At 35.8% G+C, this 20,260-nt stretch overlaps 1 protein-coding gene across 6 annotated transcripts in view; it reads left to right on the top strand.

Moving 5' to 3' along the window:
• RIC8B (RIC8 guanine nucleotide exchange factor B) overlaps nt 1-20,260 on the top strand; it is a 97,498-nt gene that overhangs the window by 48,358 nt on the left and 28,880 nt on the right. For all 6 annotated transcript variants that reach the window (XR_004324646.1, XR_004324645.1, XR_004324647.1 and 3 more), the window contains exons 5-7: nt 7,243-7,471; nt 8,387-8,482; nt 14,123-14,267. Coding sequence is in view for 3 of the 6 variants with exons in the window: in XM_032493400.1 (XP_032349291.1) it covers nt 7,243-7,471; nt 8,387-8,482; nt 14,123-14,267 (470 nt within the window). In the remaining 3 variants the exon portion in view is untranslated. The remainder of the gene's footprint in view (nt 1-7,242; nt 7,472-8,386; nt 8,483-14,122; nt 14,268-20,260) is intronic.

Genomic DNA, 20,260 nt, shown 5'->3' with positions numbered 1-20,260 from the left:
GCTAATCCATATAAATGCAGAGAAAACTACTAACCTCAAAGGTCTATTTTAAGAACCTTACTAATATTGTACTATCTACTAAATTCTGCACAATTTTAGTGGCCCTGAAAATTTTGTTTGTGTGTGTGTAAGGCATCAGTTTAAAAATAATCTGGATGTTTCAAAATAACATCTCATTCCATTTTTAAAAGTTATTTTCTAAGTTTGTCTTTTGCCCTTTTTTTTAAAAGGAAAATGTAATGAAATAGGTAAATCTGAATAGTGTAGTGTATGGGTATACATTGTCATCAAACTCAAAGTGTCGTTATAATGCTTAAATGAGAAATTAATAAAGCATTCTGTCCCTGGCCCGGAGTAAGGGCTCAGTAAATGAGAGAGGAGCTGCCACTGCTACTTCTATTACTCTTATTATAATGAGGATATTGGCCTTTAGATCCAGTTTTTAGTCCTAAATCTTTCTGAAAGCTGTTTCTTGATTTTTGATATTTTGTCTAGGAAGCTTTTTCTCTGTATGTATTTTGATTGTGTAGTGAAATCTGTTTTCTGTTAAGTTTTTCTCAAGCCAGATGCTTGGCAGGCATGTCAGGAGCCTATTAAGGTGCTCTAGGGGATGAGTTAGTAAAAAAATAGCTTAGCAGCAGCTCTTTCCAATACGTTGTTTCTGTAAGACGCTGCCTTTTTATCCCCAGAGAAATCAAGAGGACATGGACATAGAGATAAAATGAGTTAGTTCACAAAGACAGCTGACCTTGACGTCAGCTTTATTTCCACTAATTGGAATGTTACATAGTCTCTAAAATCTGTTTGTTCTGTTTCATTTCCTATTGTCTATACTGATAGTACTAAGTAAATGGTTGATATGATCCACCTTTTTGGCTGCACGAAAGGCCATCCTAATTCTGTTCATCTCTACTGTCTGCCCGAGAGTATTTTCAGCCCTCTTGTCCATAATCAATAAGCTTATGCATAAACAACCAAAAAAAAAGTTGTGTGTGGTTGTGATTTTGTTTCATTTTGGAGAGAAGGTGGAAGGTGGGGATGGCCTATACACTGGAGAATAAAGGAGAGGGGAGGACCAGATCTGATTTAATTTCTCTTAGCCTCTCAGTCTAATTTCTTTCACTCAGCACACTGGTGTCTACAAAGCTTTATTTATGTATGTATGTATGTATGTATTTATTTATTTAGGTATTTAGATATTTATTTACTTATGTATTTATTTATTTAGGTACCCAGAAGAGCCAGTGTGTATTTAAAAAGTACTTACCTTCCTGCCTCTTTTGTTGTTCTTTGTTTAGACCAGTTCATTTTATCTTACATATTGAAGGGGACAGTTTAGTACCTAATGACACCTCATTACAATGCTAAGCATAGTCTTTTTTTCCTAACTTTATTGAGACATAATTGACATGTAACATTGTGTACATTTAAGGTGTACAATGAGTTAATTTGATACACTTATATTGCAAAATGTAAAATGTAAAAAATAAGCATAATGTCTTATACATGGCAGACTTCTAAGAAATGTTTGAAAATCAGACAATTTCATTCTGGTGTACATTGATTAACTGAGGACTTACTATGTATCAGGCACTATGTGGAGCTCTAGAGGCAACAAAGATGAATACAGGACATTCTTTTTTCTCCAGGGCTCACCAACCAGGACATAAAAGAGTAAGTGAGTAAGTGCAGTTGTTTTGATGAGTGTTGTATCAAACAAGAACAAGCTTATGTAGGTATCCAGAAAAAGGAGAGTTTAGAGAGATTGGGGAGAAGGGGCTTTATTTTGTCTTTTTTGTTGTTATCATTAAAACTCTTAGCTCTTTAACCTAATTCCCACTGTGAATAATAGTTATCTAGGTGAACAGATATTATCTAAACGATAGCTGAGCATCATGCTAGGTTCTTGAAGGACTCCATACCATAGTGCATAATCTGGAGGAGCATATAGTTTAAATGGGGAGACAGGACATAAATATTATGAAAAGTTAAATAGTAATTCAAGACAAGAATAGAAGTGATATCACAAGATAGTTTTGGGGTAGTTTCCCAGTGAATTAATTATCCAAATAATAATTAAAGATAGAATTCAAAGTATAAGCTCACTGTGGTCTAGCATGACAAGGTTAAGTCTTCCTCACTCATACTGTACCTGTTCTCCATCTTTGTCCAGACTTCTGGTCCTGTGCCAATTCTTTTTTTCTCCTATCTATAAGCCTCCTTACAGGTTTCCTTTCTTTTCTCTCTATTCTAAAGCATTGATTCATCATTTCAACCTGTCTCTACTCCCTCACTGTCATGTCCTGCCAGTCTGCAAGCACCCAACCCCATATCTGTTAGACCACCTTCTTTCTCCAGCTCTAAACTCAAGCTGCTCTGTTCTGTGGCAAAGTTTTACCTAACGTGACAGATTGGTCCATCCTCCCTACCATATACAGAGTTATTTTTTTTTTAAAGCAAATCTCTGCTTAGAATCCTCTCATGGCTTCCCTCTTACTTTACAATTAAGAGCAAACTTCTTTTGTCACTACGCGTTTATTAATCATCTGCAAACTCATCTGGGAAGTCTGTTTTCATGGTATCTGTACCACTCCTTTGCCAGCACAACTTGGTTTAAGGTCATCAGTTATCCATCTGGCCATAACATATATCTCATCATGGCAATCCCCTTTATAACTTCCCACCCCACTCTACACACATATAAACACTTTTCTTGTCCTAATGCCTACCAAGGCCTTGTCCTCTAGAGGCCTTTTCCTTTGCTTTACACCTAGGGAGTTGTTTTCATGTTCCCACATATACCATGTTCTCTCTTCCATATACTTGCTGTTCCTTCTTATAGTACAATATGTCTTCTGTTCAAAAGCTCCTTAATAGTTGCCATTTACTACATACCAGGCAGAGTGCTTTGCATGCCTTTTTTCATTTAATCCTCACAAGAACCTGATGGGATAAATTTATTTTCCTTTACTTTAAAGATAAGGACACCAAAGCCTAGAAGAGGTCATGTAATTTGCCCAAGGCACACTTTTACTAAGAGGAAACCTAGAAATTAATCCATTGCTCTACCAAATATGTTACGTTGCCTTCTCTTAGGAAAAGGAGCATATTTTATTTATTTTTGTATACTTAGCACCTAGAATAAGACATAGTAAATATTTGTTGAGAATGAAGTGAGGTCTGAGCTAATCTTAAAGAATGAGGCCATTCTAAGCAGGAGAGAACATAGACAAACACAGAAGTGAGGATATGTCTACAGCACACATAGAAAACAATGATCAGGTCACCATGGCTTAACACTTCCCCACCTCCTGCTGCTCCAATTTTCTCTTGCCCTTTGCAGCAAACCTCCTCTAAGTGTTGGCTATCTGATTCTTCTACTATTCTCTCTTGAATCCATTCTACTCAGGCTTTAGTCCCATTGCTGCACCAGATTGGCTATTTTTAAGTTCACTTCTCTGTTGCTAAATCCAGTGGACATTTCTTAGTTGTCATATTACTTGAGCTGTCTGCATCACGTGACACAGGTGATCACTCCATTCTTACTGATACACTTTCTTCCAGGATACTATACTATCGTGGTTTCCTTTCTACCTCACTAGTTGTAATTTATTCCTCTCCTGCTCAGCCTTTGGATGATAGAGTGCCTCAGGCCGAGTTCTCATAGTCTCTCAATCTACACTCACTCCTTTACTGATCTAATCCCGTTTTCTAATCTTTAAATACCATCTCCATGCTAATGACTCCACAGTTTATATCTCTAGTCCAGATGTCCCTCCCTGAACTCCAGACTCTTACAGTTGACTTCTTATTAGCATCTCCACTTGGAAGTCGAACAGACATCCCAAATTTAACATATCCAAAATTAAACTCTTACTCTTCCCCTAAAAAACTGCTTCTCCTGCAGTATTCCCCATTTCGGTTTATGGCAGCTCCAGCTTTCCACTTGCTAAGGCTGGAAACTTGGACTCTTATACCCACAACTAGCCTGTCAGCCACATCTGGCCACTTCTCTGTTACCACCCTGTTTGTCTACCTGGTTCTCCTCACCCTTTATATCCTACCACCTGTTCTCAACACAGTAGCCAGAGTGATTCTTTTAACATAAGGATAGAGTATCACTATGAAAACCCTTCAGTGGTTCCCCATTTCATTCAGAATAAAAACTAAAGTTGTAATAGTCTACAAAACTAATCTGGCCCCCCTGTTACCCAGCTGATCTCTTGTCGTACTCCTTTCCCTGTTTGGTGGTTCAGCTACACCAACTTCTTTGCATTTCTTCAAACATGCCACTGCTTGTGCTCTGGGGCCTTTGCTCTTGCCCTTCTTCCTGGAATGCCCTTTCCCCACATAGTTACAGGGCTCACTCCTTAATTTTCTCTAAGTCTTCGTTTAAATGGCAGCATCTCAATGAGATCTGCCCAGACTACCCTAGTCAAAATTACAACTCGCATGTCCTATTTTACCCTCCTGAATTGTATCCTCAGAGCATGTATCACTTTCTATTCAATTAACTTTTTGTTTGTTTGTTTACTTTTCATTGACTGTTCTCTCCATGCTGTAAAATAAGCTCTGTAAGGGCAGGGACTTGTCTGTATTTTCTTCATAATACCTGCTTAAATCAATGTCTGGCATAAGTAATTAATAAATAATTACTGAACTGAATTAGATTAAAATAAACTCAAGTATTTACAGCTGAAAATCTTTTGGAGATCTTGAGGTTTATTTAAGTAGATTTTCTAGCCATGAAAAAAGATACGTGAGCCCCAAATACAGAGAATATACAGTTAACCAGGAAGGTTTGTTAATAGCGATAGGTCTACATGTACTGTTATCATGCTCCTCAATGTCATCTGGTATTAAATTATGTTTAGCCCAGCAACTGACTGGACTGGATTTTATAGATTGCCTTCCCTCTCTCACAACTAACAAGAGTTTAATCGGAGCATTAAGGAGCTCTAAATAGGCCCAGCTTTTGAATCTGCATATCAGGAGGGGGCTGGGAGCATGAGTGGGAGGATGTCATGTCCCAGTGATTAATGATCTCTAGGAAGCTGAAAAGGGGAGAGTAATATACACAGTATTTCTACCCCCTGGAGTAGGAATGCAAACACCATTGTGCAGATCTGTGCATAGTCACTGACTTCCTGGTAGCTGGAGAATTTCATACACTCTTTTGCCACAAATAAAACTGTCAGAGAAGTGACAGAGCTCAAAAAGCTGGCCTTCCTTACTTAAAAAGAATAGCTGAAACACAGTGAGCCAGAAAATTAATTTTGTAGTTGTTTGGGAGCTCAGTTGTTTGATAAGAAATGAGAAATTGAGAACTTTTCTTGAAAAGTCTAAAACCTCCAAATATTTGTTGAATCAAACTCTACGTTTGGTTTTGTAAATTTACCAAATTCCTGGAAACTGCTTATTTTAAATGAAGTTAAAGGGAAAATTCCTTTGTAATGAAATGCATTACCTTAAACTTTTCTGTGTGGTCTCTATGGTAGATTCAGGGAATCATACTATTATTGGTGGACTCCAGTGTATTGCCCTATGTGTTGAAAAAAGAATCCTAACATATCAGAATGGCTTTTACACTATTAGAAAGTAATTCTAAGATAGAGTTCTGGTTTTTTTTTTTTTCTTTTAACCCCAGTGAATATTAAATTATATGATATTTAATAGCAGTTTCCAAATGCTTAAGTTAGAAGCAAAATATTTTTATCTATAGATAAGGGCAATTTTAAAAAGAAAGTTTGAGGGAAAAGCATTGTATTTCAGCCAATTGTAATTATTTACAAATAACCAAAATTAGGGATTTTGTTTAATAGTGGTAGCAGCAGCGGCAGTAATAGTAGATTCTGAGTGGGAACAACCAAATAACTTGTATTTTACCAGGAACCATTCATTCATAGGACTTACTAAATTATTTTTGTTCTTGGTTCTAATTTTTTTCATGCCCTCTATATTACCACTTATTGTTCAATATTGTCTGGTTTTTAAACTTTGAGTTCTTATTAACTTTTTTCCCATAATATAAAAAGAATATATTCATTCTTGGGGAAACGGAGCCACACTTCAGGATAAAGGAGAGAAAATATTTTTTATTTTATTTCTCGGTTTTTTTGTTGTTTATTTTGTTTTATTTTTGAGGGTTTCAACATAATCTAAATTAAAAGGGATTAGTATGGTCTAAATTAAGACGGCATCAGTTAGATTAACCCCTGAATTTGGTTTCCAAGTGGTTAGACTTTTAAATTGCATTTGCAGGAGTTTATTTTTAGTCAGGATGTGGTTATTTTTAGATCTGCTTCTCAGTCACTAGGAAATGTAATGCCTGTCTCTCCATTGTTGTTTATCAGGAAGTTCTGAGGCACAGGCTTCTAAGATCCAGTAGGACAGAACACCACCTCTTTCTCCTTTTAAATGAAAGAATATAAAATAGTACATGAAGGAAAAGATGTTAATTGAGAGCATGTCTAATTTTTAAATTGTTAGTGTCATTTTAATCTCCTATACACTGAGCAACAGAACAAGATTTTTAGGGAATACCAAAAAATATGAGGTTTGGGTTCCCCCTACTGGTGCACATCCCAGGCTCATTATTTCATTAATACATAGCAGAAAGGCCTAGGGGGATAGAGATTTGAAATAGCTATGTTGGCCTATTTTGAAGAGGTCTGGTGATGAGAGAGGGAGAAAAAGCACCGTTACCTATTTTCTGCAAATGTCTTACAAAAAAATGGGATGATCTAAAAATTATATTTCTACGTCTAGAAAGGATAAATTAATCCTGCAGTATTTGGTTTTTAATATTGTTGCCTCTGTGATAAGGTGCTTATATACAGTGCTTCTCAAATATGTTGTACCTAAGGAATAATAAAACACCAGTGGATCCACAAAAGAATTTAAAACCCCAAGGAAAACTGTGACGTTAGTATTGTGTCATAATAAAATTAAAGAGCTGGTGTTAAAGCTCACTAATTCTTATTTTAGCATTTCTGAAAGTGACATGACATCATGTGATTGTGTGTGTCCATTTCACATCTGTTCTTTCTAATTTATCATGTGTGTATTTGAAACAGTTCTCTTTATTTTCTTAGTCAGCAAATGCCACATAATATTAAAGGCGCATTTTGAAAAAGAATTTTAATTGACTCCTAAAAGTCACTTCTGAACTCCTTATTATGTTTGCATTTTAAAGGACTATTCAGTCAAATTAAAATATTGTCTTTTTAAATTGCTTTTCAGTAATGCAGTCAACCTTTTAAGCAACGTTCCAGTCTCTTGTTTGGATGTTCTCATTTGTCCATTAACCCATGAAGAAACAACCCAAGAGGCAACTACTCTAGATGAACTGCCCGGTGATAAAACAACTGAGAAAGAAACAGTTTTGAAAAATAGTACCATGGTATACAATGGTATGAATATGGAGGCCATTCATGTTTTACTCAATTTTATGGAGAAGAGAATAGACAAGGTAAGACTGATAAAATGGAGGTCCTTGGGAAGATGCTTCTGAATACAAATGTGCATACATACAGACATCACAGGATGTGATTTTTGAATTTAAACTTTTTTATAGCTGACATCTTGAATAATCATTTATACTCTGGGAACCATTTTACTACAATAAATGATAAATTGCTGAAACCAAGTGAATTTGTTTAAAGCTGAAAATTGTGTTGATGCGACACCACAATTGTGACTAATACCTAAAAACAAAGAAAAACTTTTTCTACGTAGGTATTTTGTAAGTCCCAGATGTAAAAATTATCCCCCCAAAAAACTTGATGATAAATACTTTCCACAATACCTAAAAGATAGACATCTTTTTAAAAAACTGTCAACTTTCCATTTGTTGTTGCTTGTTTTCTCTTTTCTGTCACTTGCTTTTGTCAGGTAACATTAATATTAAAAGGCAGCAAGGTAGTATGGGTGGGTCATCAAAACCTTGCCTCATTTAAGCCAAGGAGGGAGGGAGGGCCCTGCAAAATGTAGGAAAATCTAGGAAGGATAAAAATGTGCATTAGTAAACATGAAGATAACTTACGAAATAGGAATATTGTTAGGAGAATAATTTTTAAAATAGTTTGTACGGCTTTGGTAACATAAGATGTCTCCCTCTCAAAAAAAGGAGTATTTGGCCCTACTGTACAGCACAGGGAACCATATTCAATACCTTGTAATAGCCTGTAATGAAAAAAAAAATATGAAAAGGAATATAGACATAGAAAACTGAATCACTATGCTATATACCAGAAATTAACACATTGTAAATTGACTATAATTTTTAAAGAAGCAAAAAAAGGGAGTATTAATATACTTAGTTATACAGAGAAAAGTAATACTATTAGAGACTAAACTAACACAGCGTGTATGGTTTTCTTTATAGGGAAGCAGCTATAGAGAGGGTCTAACTCCGGTTCTCAGCTTATTAACAGAATGCTCCCGAGCCCATCGAAACATCAGAAAATTTCTCAAAGATCAGGTAACTGTTTAATACGTATTACATCTCAAAGCTAATCTTCTTATATGTGTTTTTTAAACATAAAATTAATGAGTCATTCTTTCACAGTGGTTTTCATTAGAATGTTAGAAATTCAGAAAAGATACTGTTAATCTTTGAAATCTTCCTAACCCAGAAATAAGTGATCCTATATATTTTTTGAGTTATTTATTCATTTATCCAACAAATGTTTAGAGAGATCTGTGTACTGTGTTCTAAGCATTGAAATATAGATGAAGTTTTTGCCTTGTGGAGTTTACCTTATAGTGGGGGACTAAAAGTAAACAAACAAATATTTGATACAATGGCAAGTAGTGTTAAGTGTTCTGAAGAAAGATACAAGGGAAAGGAAAATTTAAGGGAATAAGGAAGTCCCTCTCTGAGGAAATGACATTTGAGCAGAAACTTGGATAAGTAAGAACTGGACCTCTGAGAATATCTGGAAGAGGATATTCTCTGAGAATATTTCTGAAAATTTTCTAGAAGAGGAACTGTACCAGAGAGAACAAGTTCAAAGTCCCTGAGATGAGAGGATGCCTTAGCATGCTTAAGGAAAAGCAAGGCTAGACACCAATGTGTGAGTGAGAGAGTGAAAGATGAAGTAGAAGAGGTAAGCAAGAATCAAATAACATAAGGCTGTAATATAGAACTTGTGAATCTCTTCTAAGTGAGATGGGAAAGCACTCAGATGGGAAAGATGAGACTGTTTTGAGAAGGGCAATACTAGGACCTTATTTATATTTAGAACTAATTTGGCTATTATATATAGGATAGACTAGAGGAGTGTGAGTAGCAGATGTGAGGAGACCCCCCCAAAAGAGAGCTGATGATGGTTTGGAGTAAGATGGTTATAGTGAGAGTTCATGGTAAGATCTTTCTCAGCATCTACTTTCTGTCTGCATCTGTACCACCATATCCTGTGTCTCCTGCTCTATCACAGCAGATGGGTTGTCCCTGCTTCCTTCTGTGGCCAGCCTCTGCACTCATATCCTGGATCCCTTTCCTTCTAACCTTAAGAACTTTGCTCCTGCATTTATTCCCTCTCTTTCTTCTTACATTGATCATTTTTTTTAATGTACTGGATCATTTTTGTCTTCACCCAAACACATCTTCCATCTTAAAAGCAAAAAAAAAACCCCCCAAACCATCCCTTAATCCCACTTCTCAAGCTGCCTCTCCACTTTTCTGCTCTTTTTGCAGTGTTCCTCAGAAGAGTTTTCTGTACTCACCCTCTCTCTTCTTTTTACTCATTTTGATTCTCTTCTGAACCCACTGTAGTTAGGTTTTCACACTTTCCACTGCACTGCAAAGGTATTTATCAAAAGTCATCAACCTAATACTGCCAAATCTAATAGTTCTCAAATCATTTTTTAATTCCCCAGTACCATTTTGATACAATTGAGTATCTTCTCCTTCTTGAAATACTTTCTTCACTTGGTTTCTAGGACACAATAAGGGACCTCTTCTTTGTAGTATCTGAGTGCCCGAAGATAGTATTATCTTTGTCTCCATTTCTACTCCCTTGGTGATCTGATTCATCAGTCATGGTTTTGAAAATCATCCATATGCTGATAAGTCCCAAATTTCTATCTCTATCCTTGACCTGTCCCCTAAGCTCCAGACTTAATATAACATGCCTACTCATCTCCTCCCCTTGGATGTGTAGTACATGTCTTAAGTTTAACATATCCCAAACTAATCTCTTGATTTCCTGTCCCCTCACCCTCTTTCTCTTATTTTCACATTTCAGTACGTGATATCACCATTCATCCCATTGTTCATTTATTGCCATAAAGAATTTCCCATAATAAATGAACCAGGTTCATTTCTTCTGTGTGTTGATGGTAAAGATTTAATAAACACTTTACTATGTATAGACCATATTAATAGATAATTGCTGGTAAGGAGAGATTAGAAAGTATAGGGACTCTATCTTTGAAGAATTTACAGTCTATTGGAAGAATAGGAACCATTAAAGCATGAATTATCATTTAAGCAAAATAAATTGTTTAATTGACCAATTAAGGTCATTTACAGGTTTGATTAAGACATCCTATTGTGACTGTGAGGACTTGGTGAAGAATAATAAATGAAGATAAGTGTTCTATATTTTAGCATTTTCACATTGGAGATCCATGTTCAACTAAACTGTTTAGATTTTGCTATCTCTAACCAGGACAGCCAAAAAAACCCTATTTGTATAAAGGCCTTGGGCCACACATTATATAGATACAAAAGATTATGCGACGCACTCCATGTCCTCAAAGAAATACTACAGTACAGATAAAGGAGACATGACAAGTAAAAGATAACTAAAGAAAGATGAAAGGCACAATACAGAAATCAACTTCCCTTCTAAGGAAGATGTACTGTAGACTATGATGATCAAGAAAGGCAGAATTTAATGTAGCAGATGATTAGCTTTGATAATAGTATAAATGGAACCATGGCTAATTATTATGTCCTATAGTTAATGCCTGATTAAATCAAATTTGTGTACATGCAAAGGAAATTGGTCTTGAGTATTCAATATTTGGGCAGGTAGAAAGAGAACAGATGGTAGAAATTACTGACCCAGGAAAGAAAAGGAAAAATTTATTGGACAGTAGCATTGTGGGGAAATAGAAAGGCTTCATACATATGCAGTTTGTCTGGTATGATGTATAAGGATAAAAACAACAAAATTTCAATTTAAAAACTTGTTTTAAGGAACCAAAACATAGCTAACAAAATTTTTGTGCAACAAATAACCTTTGTTAATAGAGACTGTACTCTGGAACTGTAGGTATATACTACACAAAATCCCTTGTTACATGTCTCATTCTTCTATGGGAGATAAACTCAGTATGGTTGGCTGAATCAGATAATAATTTGCTGTGCAATAGCTTTGTGCCTACAGGGCACAAAGAGCATTCATTGTTCTACCCTACCAGAGATACTGAAATATGGATTCTGTAAATGCTTTGGGTAGGTTACTCCATTTTCTGAGATTTAGTTTCCATTTTTTTTCCATAGCTGTATCTCCAGGACCTCCAATACCTCCTGATACATGGTAGGCACTCAATATAAAAAGAGATAAGGAAGAAAGGAAGTTGAATGGATTGAATAAAAATAATATACACATAAAGAGTCTGGCATACAAACGATCTGGCAATCCCTGTCCTGGGTATATAACTAGAGAAAACTATAATTTGAAAAGATACATGCACCTCATTGTTCATAGCAGCACTATTTACTGTAGCCAAGACATGGAAGCATCCTAAGTGTCCATTGAGAGATGAATGGGTAAAGAAGATGTCGTGTATGTATACAATGGAATACTACTCAGCCATATAAAAGAATGAAATAAGGCTATTTGCAGCAACATGGATGGACCTAGAGATTATCATACTAAGTGAAGTAGGTCAGAAAGAGAAAGACAACTTATATATGGAATCTAAAATATGATACAAATGAACTTATTTAGAAAATAGACTCACAGAGATAGTAAACAAATTTATGGTTACCAAAGGGGAAAGGGGAGGATAAATTAGAAGTCTGGGATTAGCAGACACAAACTACTATATATAAAATAGATAAACAACAGGTCCTACTGTATAGCAGAGGGAACTATATCCAATGTCCTATAATAAACCATAATAGAAAAGGAAAAAAAGAGTCTGGCATAGTAAATTATAATTTGACTTTGTGTCTATCATCATTTCCTAGCATAGTGCCTAGCTTAGAAAAGGCACTTTTTAAAAAGTTACTTGAATTAATTCATTCTTCCTTCAATCAGCAGATATTTATCGAACACCTGTAATATGCCAGGCACTGAGAGCAGTAAACAAAACAGAAAGAAATCTCTGTCCCCATGGAACTGACTCTCGGGAAGAAGGCAGACAGTAAAGAAGAAATACGTACTGTGTCAGGTGGTAATTAGTACTATGAGGAAGATTAAAGCAGAGGCAGGGGGATAAAAAAAGAGAATATTGAAGGTTAATTATATAGGGTGGTCAGGGAATGCCTTTCTATAAATGACATTTGAACAGAGACCTGAAGAAAGTAAGGGAGTGAGCCATTTAAGTTTCTAGAAAAAGAGTTTCTGGGCAGCAAATGTATAGACCAGGAGGCAGGAAAGTGCTTGGTGTGTTTAAGGAGTTCCATGGAGGTTCATATGGCTATAGCAGTGTAAGCAAGAAATATAGTAGAAATTAAGTCAGAAAAGTAGCAGGAAGCCAGATTATGTGAAACCTAGGGAAGTTGTAAGGACCACATCTTTTACTATGAGTGAGATGAGAATCCATGGGAACTGGAGGACTTTGAGAAGAGGAGTGACATAATTTGACTTTCAAAGGATCATCATAGCTACTATGTAGAGAATTAATCATGGAAGAACCAGGATGGAAGCAGGGACTACTTAGAAGACTGTAGTAATAGTTCATGTGGGAAATATTGGTAGCTTGGATTTGGTAATGCTAGAGGAGGTAGAGAGAAGTGGTTAGATTATAGATATATTTCACAGGTAGAGCCAAATTAATTTGCTGATGGATTGGATATGTGGTATGAAAGAAAGAAATCAAGGATGTTTCCAAGGTTTTTGCACCAAACTGTTGGAAGCATGGACTTGCCATTTAATGAGATGGAAACCCGCAGAAGTAACAGCTTTGTTGGGAGCTTCATTAATTTTGTTTAGGACATGCTAAATTTGAGAAGCCTATAGAAGTCTGGAGGTCAGGGAAGAAATCAAGATAGAAGTATACTTTAGGGAGTTATCAGTAAATAGAGACCATATAAAGCCATAAAATGGAATGAGATCTCCAATAGAGTGAGCCAAAATAGTGAAGAAATGTTGCCCAAAAATTCAACTCTGGAATATTCCAACGCTTAGAAAACAAGAAGAGAAAGAGAATTAGCACAGACACTAAGATGAAGCAACCAGCAAGATAGTAGGAGAACCAATCTAGGTGGATGCATGGATAGGTGAGTGAGTGAGCACACAGACAGACCAAGCAAGTTACGTATTCCCTCTGAGGCTCAGTATGTAAAATAGTGGTGGTGATGTTACTACTTCCTTTACAAGGATACTATGAGGGCTGATTACAGAGAATGTATGTATATCATCTATTACAACAACTAGCACATAGGAAGCACTCAGTAATTAATAACCATTTTTATTATACAATAAAACAACTAGAAAAAAAAGTGCCTTCTTTTAGTAATTAATGAAAATGCTGCAGGAATTAAAAGAAGGGAAAAACCAGTATGTCAGGATATTAAGGAAGTCTCTGTGGAAGAAAGAGAAATTTGACCCAAACTTTAAAATGGATTTTGATAGAGGCAGCAGAGGCATTCCAAGTGCTGAAAAAAGTAAAAACTCAGAAATGGATTTGACTACATCAGGTGGTACAGTGATGAGATGTTTCTCTTCAAATGAAATTTCATTACAAGCATGAAATCATTTGAGGTTTTTGTTGTTGTTTAGTTTTATTTTATTTGGAAGCAAACCTATTTATTTTTAAACATTTTCCCCACTTAGGAAACTAAGCTCTGTAGACATTGCAAGACTAATTATTTGGATGGTACCATTCTCACTTACTTTAGTACTTATGATTGATGATGGTTTTGCATTTGTGCCCTTAGGTTTTACCACCATTGAGGGATGTGACAAATCGACCTGAAGTTGGCTCAACTGTAAGAAATAAGCTGGTGCGCCTCATGACACACGTTGACCTTGGAGTCAAGCAAATTGCTGCTGAATTCCTTTTCGTCCTCTGCAAAGAAAGAGGTGGGTTAAACTCTTTTCCCTCTACTTTTTTTTATCTTTCTGAGGGAATTTGAGAAATGTTTCTGTTAGTAGTGGCCATCTCATTCCGCTCTTTTTGGAGCTTATTCCCTATCTGTTCCATTAGAGGGCTTGAGGAGATAATAAAAGTTAATAATTTAAAAGCATTTTCTATATGCTTCTGAATTCAGAGAGACATGCAGGCCAATACACTACCAAACACGCTCACATTTAACTTTGCCTTCTGTACCCTTAACCCAGACTTCCTGATCTTGATGAGTCAGGGCCTGGAACCATTATGAAAAATCTGCTTAAGTAATTCAGATGCTACTATTTTGATAACCAGGCAAAGGCCTGAGTTAGTTCTCCTTTTTAATTCCTCTTGGAATTAAAGTTATAGGAGTTTTGGGCTCCTAACTAAGTTCTTTAATCAATGAATAGTTATTGAATATGAGCTATAAATGCATAACATATACCCCTTACCCTTGAGATAAAGGTAAGACATAAGTAGAGGAAATTAAAAAGTAACTATACTACAGTGTAATAAGTACTACTTTATAGGTATATATAAAGTGACTGTCTTCTGAGATACAGCTAAGAATTTAAAATATTTCCTAAAATTGTGTGGGTTATTTTGCTCTGCAAAAGGCAAGTTATCTAAATAAGGAACTTTGACTAAGTTATTTAGATATTCTTAACTACTTCCTTCTTCATCTCCTTGTTTATTGAAAGTACTAGTGTAAAACTTCAACTAAGTAGATTTTATATTTCACTTTTCTCAAGTATCCCAGTTGTGTGAGATAGTTAATTTGGAGGTGGAAAGCTTCACTCACTTCTCTCAAAATATTAAGTCAGTTGAATTATTTTTTCTCCAGCTTTATTGAGGTATGATTGACAAATAAAATTGCATATATTTAAAGTATACAACATGATGATTTCTTAGACATTGTGAAATGATTACCACAGTCAGGTTAATTAATACATTCACCACCTCAAACATGTGTGTGTGTTTCTGGTGTGTGTGTGTGTGTGGTAAGAATGCTCAAGATTTACTCTCTGCAAATTTCAAGTGTAAAATACAGTGTTATTAACTATAGTCACCATGTTGTACATCAGATTCCCCAGAACATATTCATCTTATAACTTGTACCCTTTGACCTGATCTCCCTATTTCCCCTACCCTCTAACCCCTGGTAACCAGTATTCTACTCTTTGTTACTATGAGTTTGAATTTTTTTTTTTTATTATTTAGAGGATACTTTATTATTAAAGTTTCTGCAATCAAACCCATGTAGATAAGACCTTACATATTTAACACAGTGTGTTACCCCTGTACAAATGGAAAAAAGTATGTTTAACATTTCTAGACCAATATGGCTGTTAATTTCTGTACAATGCCAACCAAACACAGTACAACTGGGATACTTTTTCCAAAGTTGACAGCACAGCTAAAGTTTCCCAAAATTCAAATTTTATATATATATACATATATGTATTTTTTTATATAAAAAGACCAATAGCAGTATGTTATGCATCAGTAGCAGCAATAGCTTTTCCAGGTTCTGCAGTCATCTGAACAAAATTATAGAGACATCCTTAGATTCTACATATAAGTGAGATCATATGGTATCTGTCTTCCTCCATCTGGCTTATTCACTTAGCATTCATGTTCTCTAGGTTCATCCATGTTGTTACAAATAGCAGTATTTCCTTCTTTGTGGTGACTAAATAATATTTCATTTTATACATAGTTGACCCTTGACCAACGTGGGTTTGAATGGCTCAGGTCCACTTAGATGTGGATATTTTTCAATAAATATACACTACAGTACCACATGATCCGTGGTTGGTTGGATCTGCAGTTGATTAGATCTGTGAGTGCAGAACCGCAGATGTGGAGGGCCAATTATAAAATTATACACAGATTTTCAGCTGCATGAGGGTGCCCCTAACCCCTGTGTTGCTTAAGGGTCAGCTCTGTGTGTGTGTGTGTGCGTGTGCACACGTGCGCACGTGCATATATATACACACACATACTCATATCTCCTTTATCCACTCATATGTTGATGGACACTTAGCTTGTTTCCATATCTTCGCTGTTGTAAATGACATTGCAGTGAACATGGGAGTGCAGATATCTCTTGGGGATATTAATTTCATTTCCTTTGGATATATGCCCAGAAGTGGGATAGCTGGATCATATGGCCAACTGTAAAGTTATACAAGGATTTTCAACTGCATGGAGGGCTGTCACCCCTAACCCCCATGTTGTTCAAAGGTTAACTGTAATTATCTTCAACTATTATCATAGACTAGTTTATTTAACATCTACTTTTAAACAATTCAATTATTTCATGACTTTGAAAAAAACACTGATATTATATCTTGAAAGTAAGTGACTGGAATAGTGCCTTGCATATAATATTCTTTAAATACTGGCTGAATTGAATAAATTTTTCTGAGGTCGGAAATTAGCTGTTTTTAAAGTATAATTATGTATGTATATGCATAAGTCTGAACCACACATGTATCTATTCATTTAAAAGTTTATCAAAATATACATCAAAATATTATTCATTGTAAAGTCTAAGTAGTAGGATGACTGGTGACTTTTTTTAGTTCTCTATATTTTGTAATTTTTTTTTCACTGAGCATGCATTTCTTGTGTACTTGTAAAATTTTTAAGAGGGGAAAATTTAAGTTTATTTCTTCCATAATTATATGTCTACATATCTAAATATGTAAATTATATATCTAAATATATACTTAAATAATTCTATATATCTGAATATATAAATTATATATCTAATCACTTTACTAATGAGTTAACATCATAACGAATACGGTATATACATTTATAAATGAATTTGTTAATTATTTTTTATTTGAAATGGTTAGCTTTTCCCCTCAGGACCCAGTATTTGAGGTTTCATAGTCCTAACTTTGAGCCCAAAGCCAACCCATGTTGGCAAAATTGCATCTTTTTCAACTGATCATTAACAAACCCATATATATTCATATGCTTTTCCTTCCAATTTGATTTTAAACTTAGTAGATGTATTCTGAAATAATAATTCACTTATTCAACAAATACTTTTTGAGCTAGACCCAGGGAATACAGAGGTACACAAGATATCCAAGATCTCTGCCCTCATTTTATTTACTTTCTTTATCAAGGATTGCAAACTCAGATGCCTGCAAGTGCAAGGCTAGTAATAAAGTAAGTCAAATGGACTGAACATAAGATGATAAGTGAAAACTGACACTTAGCTCATTGTTGAGGAAACAGTGGGTTGGGAGCGGAGGAGCAAGGGGTCTGGGGAGGACTGGAAAGAGGACCTTGCTCCTTTTTAGCTCCAGCTGATTACTACCTTGAATGTGTGGCCAGTGTTACCATATCTTCTAGATTTTTCAAGAGAAGCCAGCACTCTGGATTTTGACATAAAATCTCCCAGTTTTTAAATGCTGTCAACTAATTCTAATTTAAAATCTTCCGGCCCCCGCCCCCCCCCAAAAGAAAGTCTGTAGTCCATATTCAACTTTAAAGTCATCAGATTTGGGAGTTTTGGCTGTGTTTGGAGGCAGACTATATCAAAATGAAATAAATTTAAAATAGTTTATTAGAATAACTGAACTTTCCTCTTAACGACACTCAAAGCTAAGTTTGAAAGTTAAGGCACCATGATCTAGGCACTTAGTCACACCAGTAAGCAGAGACAGCAGTCCAGTTGGATTAGGGACACAGAGGTAAGATTAAGAAGGAAAAATTAAGTGGGTAAGATACAAAGAGCAAAATTTTATGGAAGACTTGGCACAGAAAAAGCCATCCAAGTGCCATCTATGCCAGGCTAAGCTGTATCTCCAACTGATAGCGACAAACATGTGCTCATGCTGCCAACTTGTATTGTTGAACCCCGACAAAACTGAATTTTAATTATCTGCTCTGCAAATTGTGTACTTTCTACAGGGAGCCTAAATACAGGCCTTACTTAGTTTAAGAAAAGAAAATAATTTGTAAAACAACTCCCTGCCTTTGTGGGATTTCTCCTCCACCCTAACCCCCCAGTCTTTTAACACATTCATAATTCCCAGTATGTGTTAGGTATGTTGTAGAGTAGGCGCTGAATTACAGAGGTAAATTAAGGCTTGGATTCCCTCAGCACATAGCCCCACACCTTTATAACTTTATTTTTGTCTCATTTATTTCAGGGGAATAGGTGTCTTTTTAGCTTGGAGCTAAACAGTCTCCCCCTCCCATTGATCTTTTCTCTTCCTGTCTTCTCAGAAGCCTTGTTCCATCAATTGTTACCCTCTGGCCTTTTGTTTGTTAACTCTCCCTGTGTTTTCCTCAGTCTTTGTACATCTTCATGTCACTGTCCTTCACATGTTAGCATGAAAGACTGATTTGTTCTTCTTTTCAGGATCCTTATTACCCACTCAGGCTTCAACTTGCTGAAAGTAAGGCTTTTCCACAATTCCCTACTCCCCAGATTCCACAGAAAATGCTCTCAGGAAAATCACAAATTAAGTTTCAAAAGGAATGGATATTTTTAGTCTTTGTCTTATTATACCTCTCCTAACAGTTGACACCATTAACCACTGTCTTTGTTTCTGTGCTACCACACACTACTAGATTTCCTTTGACCCACCTCTCTGTTCGTTGTTTAAAGTCTGATTTGCTAACTGCTATTTTTGTCCACATCTAATTGCCAGTATTCCCTAAAGTCATCTTCTAACCCTGTCCTCACTTACGTTGCTCCCTGAGTGGTCTCATTCCCCTCCTTTGGCTTCTGCTTCAGCCTATTTGAGGGGAATTTCCAAATCTGTGTCTATCTTAATAAACTATTAAAATAATCATATCCCTCAGGTTTTCTTCATTCTGTCTCCCACATGGCTAACAGAGGGACTGTTCTAAAATACATATATGATCTTGCCATTCCCCCTCATAAAGCTTTCAGTGATTCTCTGTTACTTGCATGATAAAATCTAAATTTTACCTCCATGGCCTACCTCTATAGTGTATTCTAAATTCTCTCCTACCCTACACTTTCTGCTTAATCATACGAAATTCTTTATTTTTGCCTCATTACCTGCACTATTTCTTGGCATATCTCCATGGCTTGGCAGATGTCCTTTGGCATGGAATGTCTCTCCCATCTCTGTTAGCCTCGTGAGCTTTCTGTATTCTTGAAGGTCACCTTAAGCGTCATCTCTGTGAAGATCGTCTGAGGCAGAGTTCATCATTCTCTGCCTTGTACCATTTTTACTTTCTGTTTTTAATACTTTTGACATCTATTGTGACTTTTTATTTGTCAAAGTTTTATTCTAGACATTGAGTTTTTTTATATCAGAGATCATGTCTCCCCCAATTTTTTTGTATATATGTATTTTTTAATTGAAGCATAGTCAGTTTACAGTGTTTCAATTTCTGGTGTACAGCACAATGCTTCAGTCATTGATGAACATACATATATTCATTTTCATATTCTTTTCCACCATAAGTTACTACAAGATATCGAATATAGTTCCCTGCACCATATAACATGAACTTGTTGTTTATCTATTCTATATAAATCAGTTAGTATCTGCAAATCTCTAACTCCCAATTTATCCTCTCCTATCCCCTCCCCCTCAGTAACCACAAGTTTGTTCTCTGTGGCTGAGAATCTGTTTCTGTTTTGCAAATAAGTGTCTTTTTTTTTAGATTCCACATATGAGTGATACCATACAGTATTTTCCTTTCTCTTCTGGCTTATTTCACTTAGAATGACATTCTCCAAGTCCATCCATGTTGCTGCAAGTGGCATTATTTTATTCTCTTTATGACTGAGTAGTATTCCATTGTGTAAATATACCACAGCTTCTTTATCCAATCATCTGTCGATGGGCATTTAGGTTGTTTCCATCTCTTGGCTGTTGTAAATAGTGCTTCTATGAACATTGGGGTGCTTGGATCCCCAGTGTTTAACAAAGTACCTTACAGATAGTACCCTTAA

The sequence above is a fragment of the Camelus ferus genome, chromosome 12 (assembly GCF_009834535.1).
Source record: "Camelus ferus isolate YT-003-E chromosome 12, BCGSAC_Cfer_1.0, whole genome shotgun sequence".
NCBI lineage: Eukaryota > Metazoa > Chordata > Mammalia > Artiodactyla > Camelidae > Camelus > Camelus ferus.
This window is presented reverse-complemented; position numbering and strand designations above follow the sequence as displayed.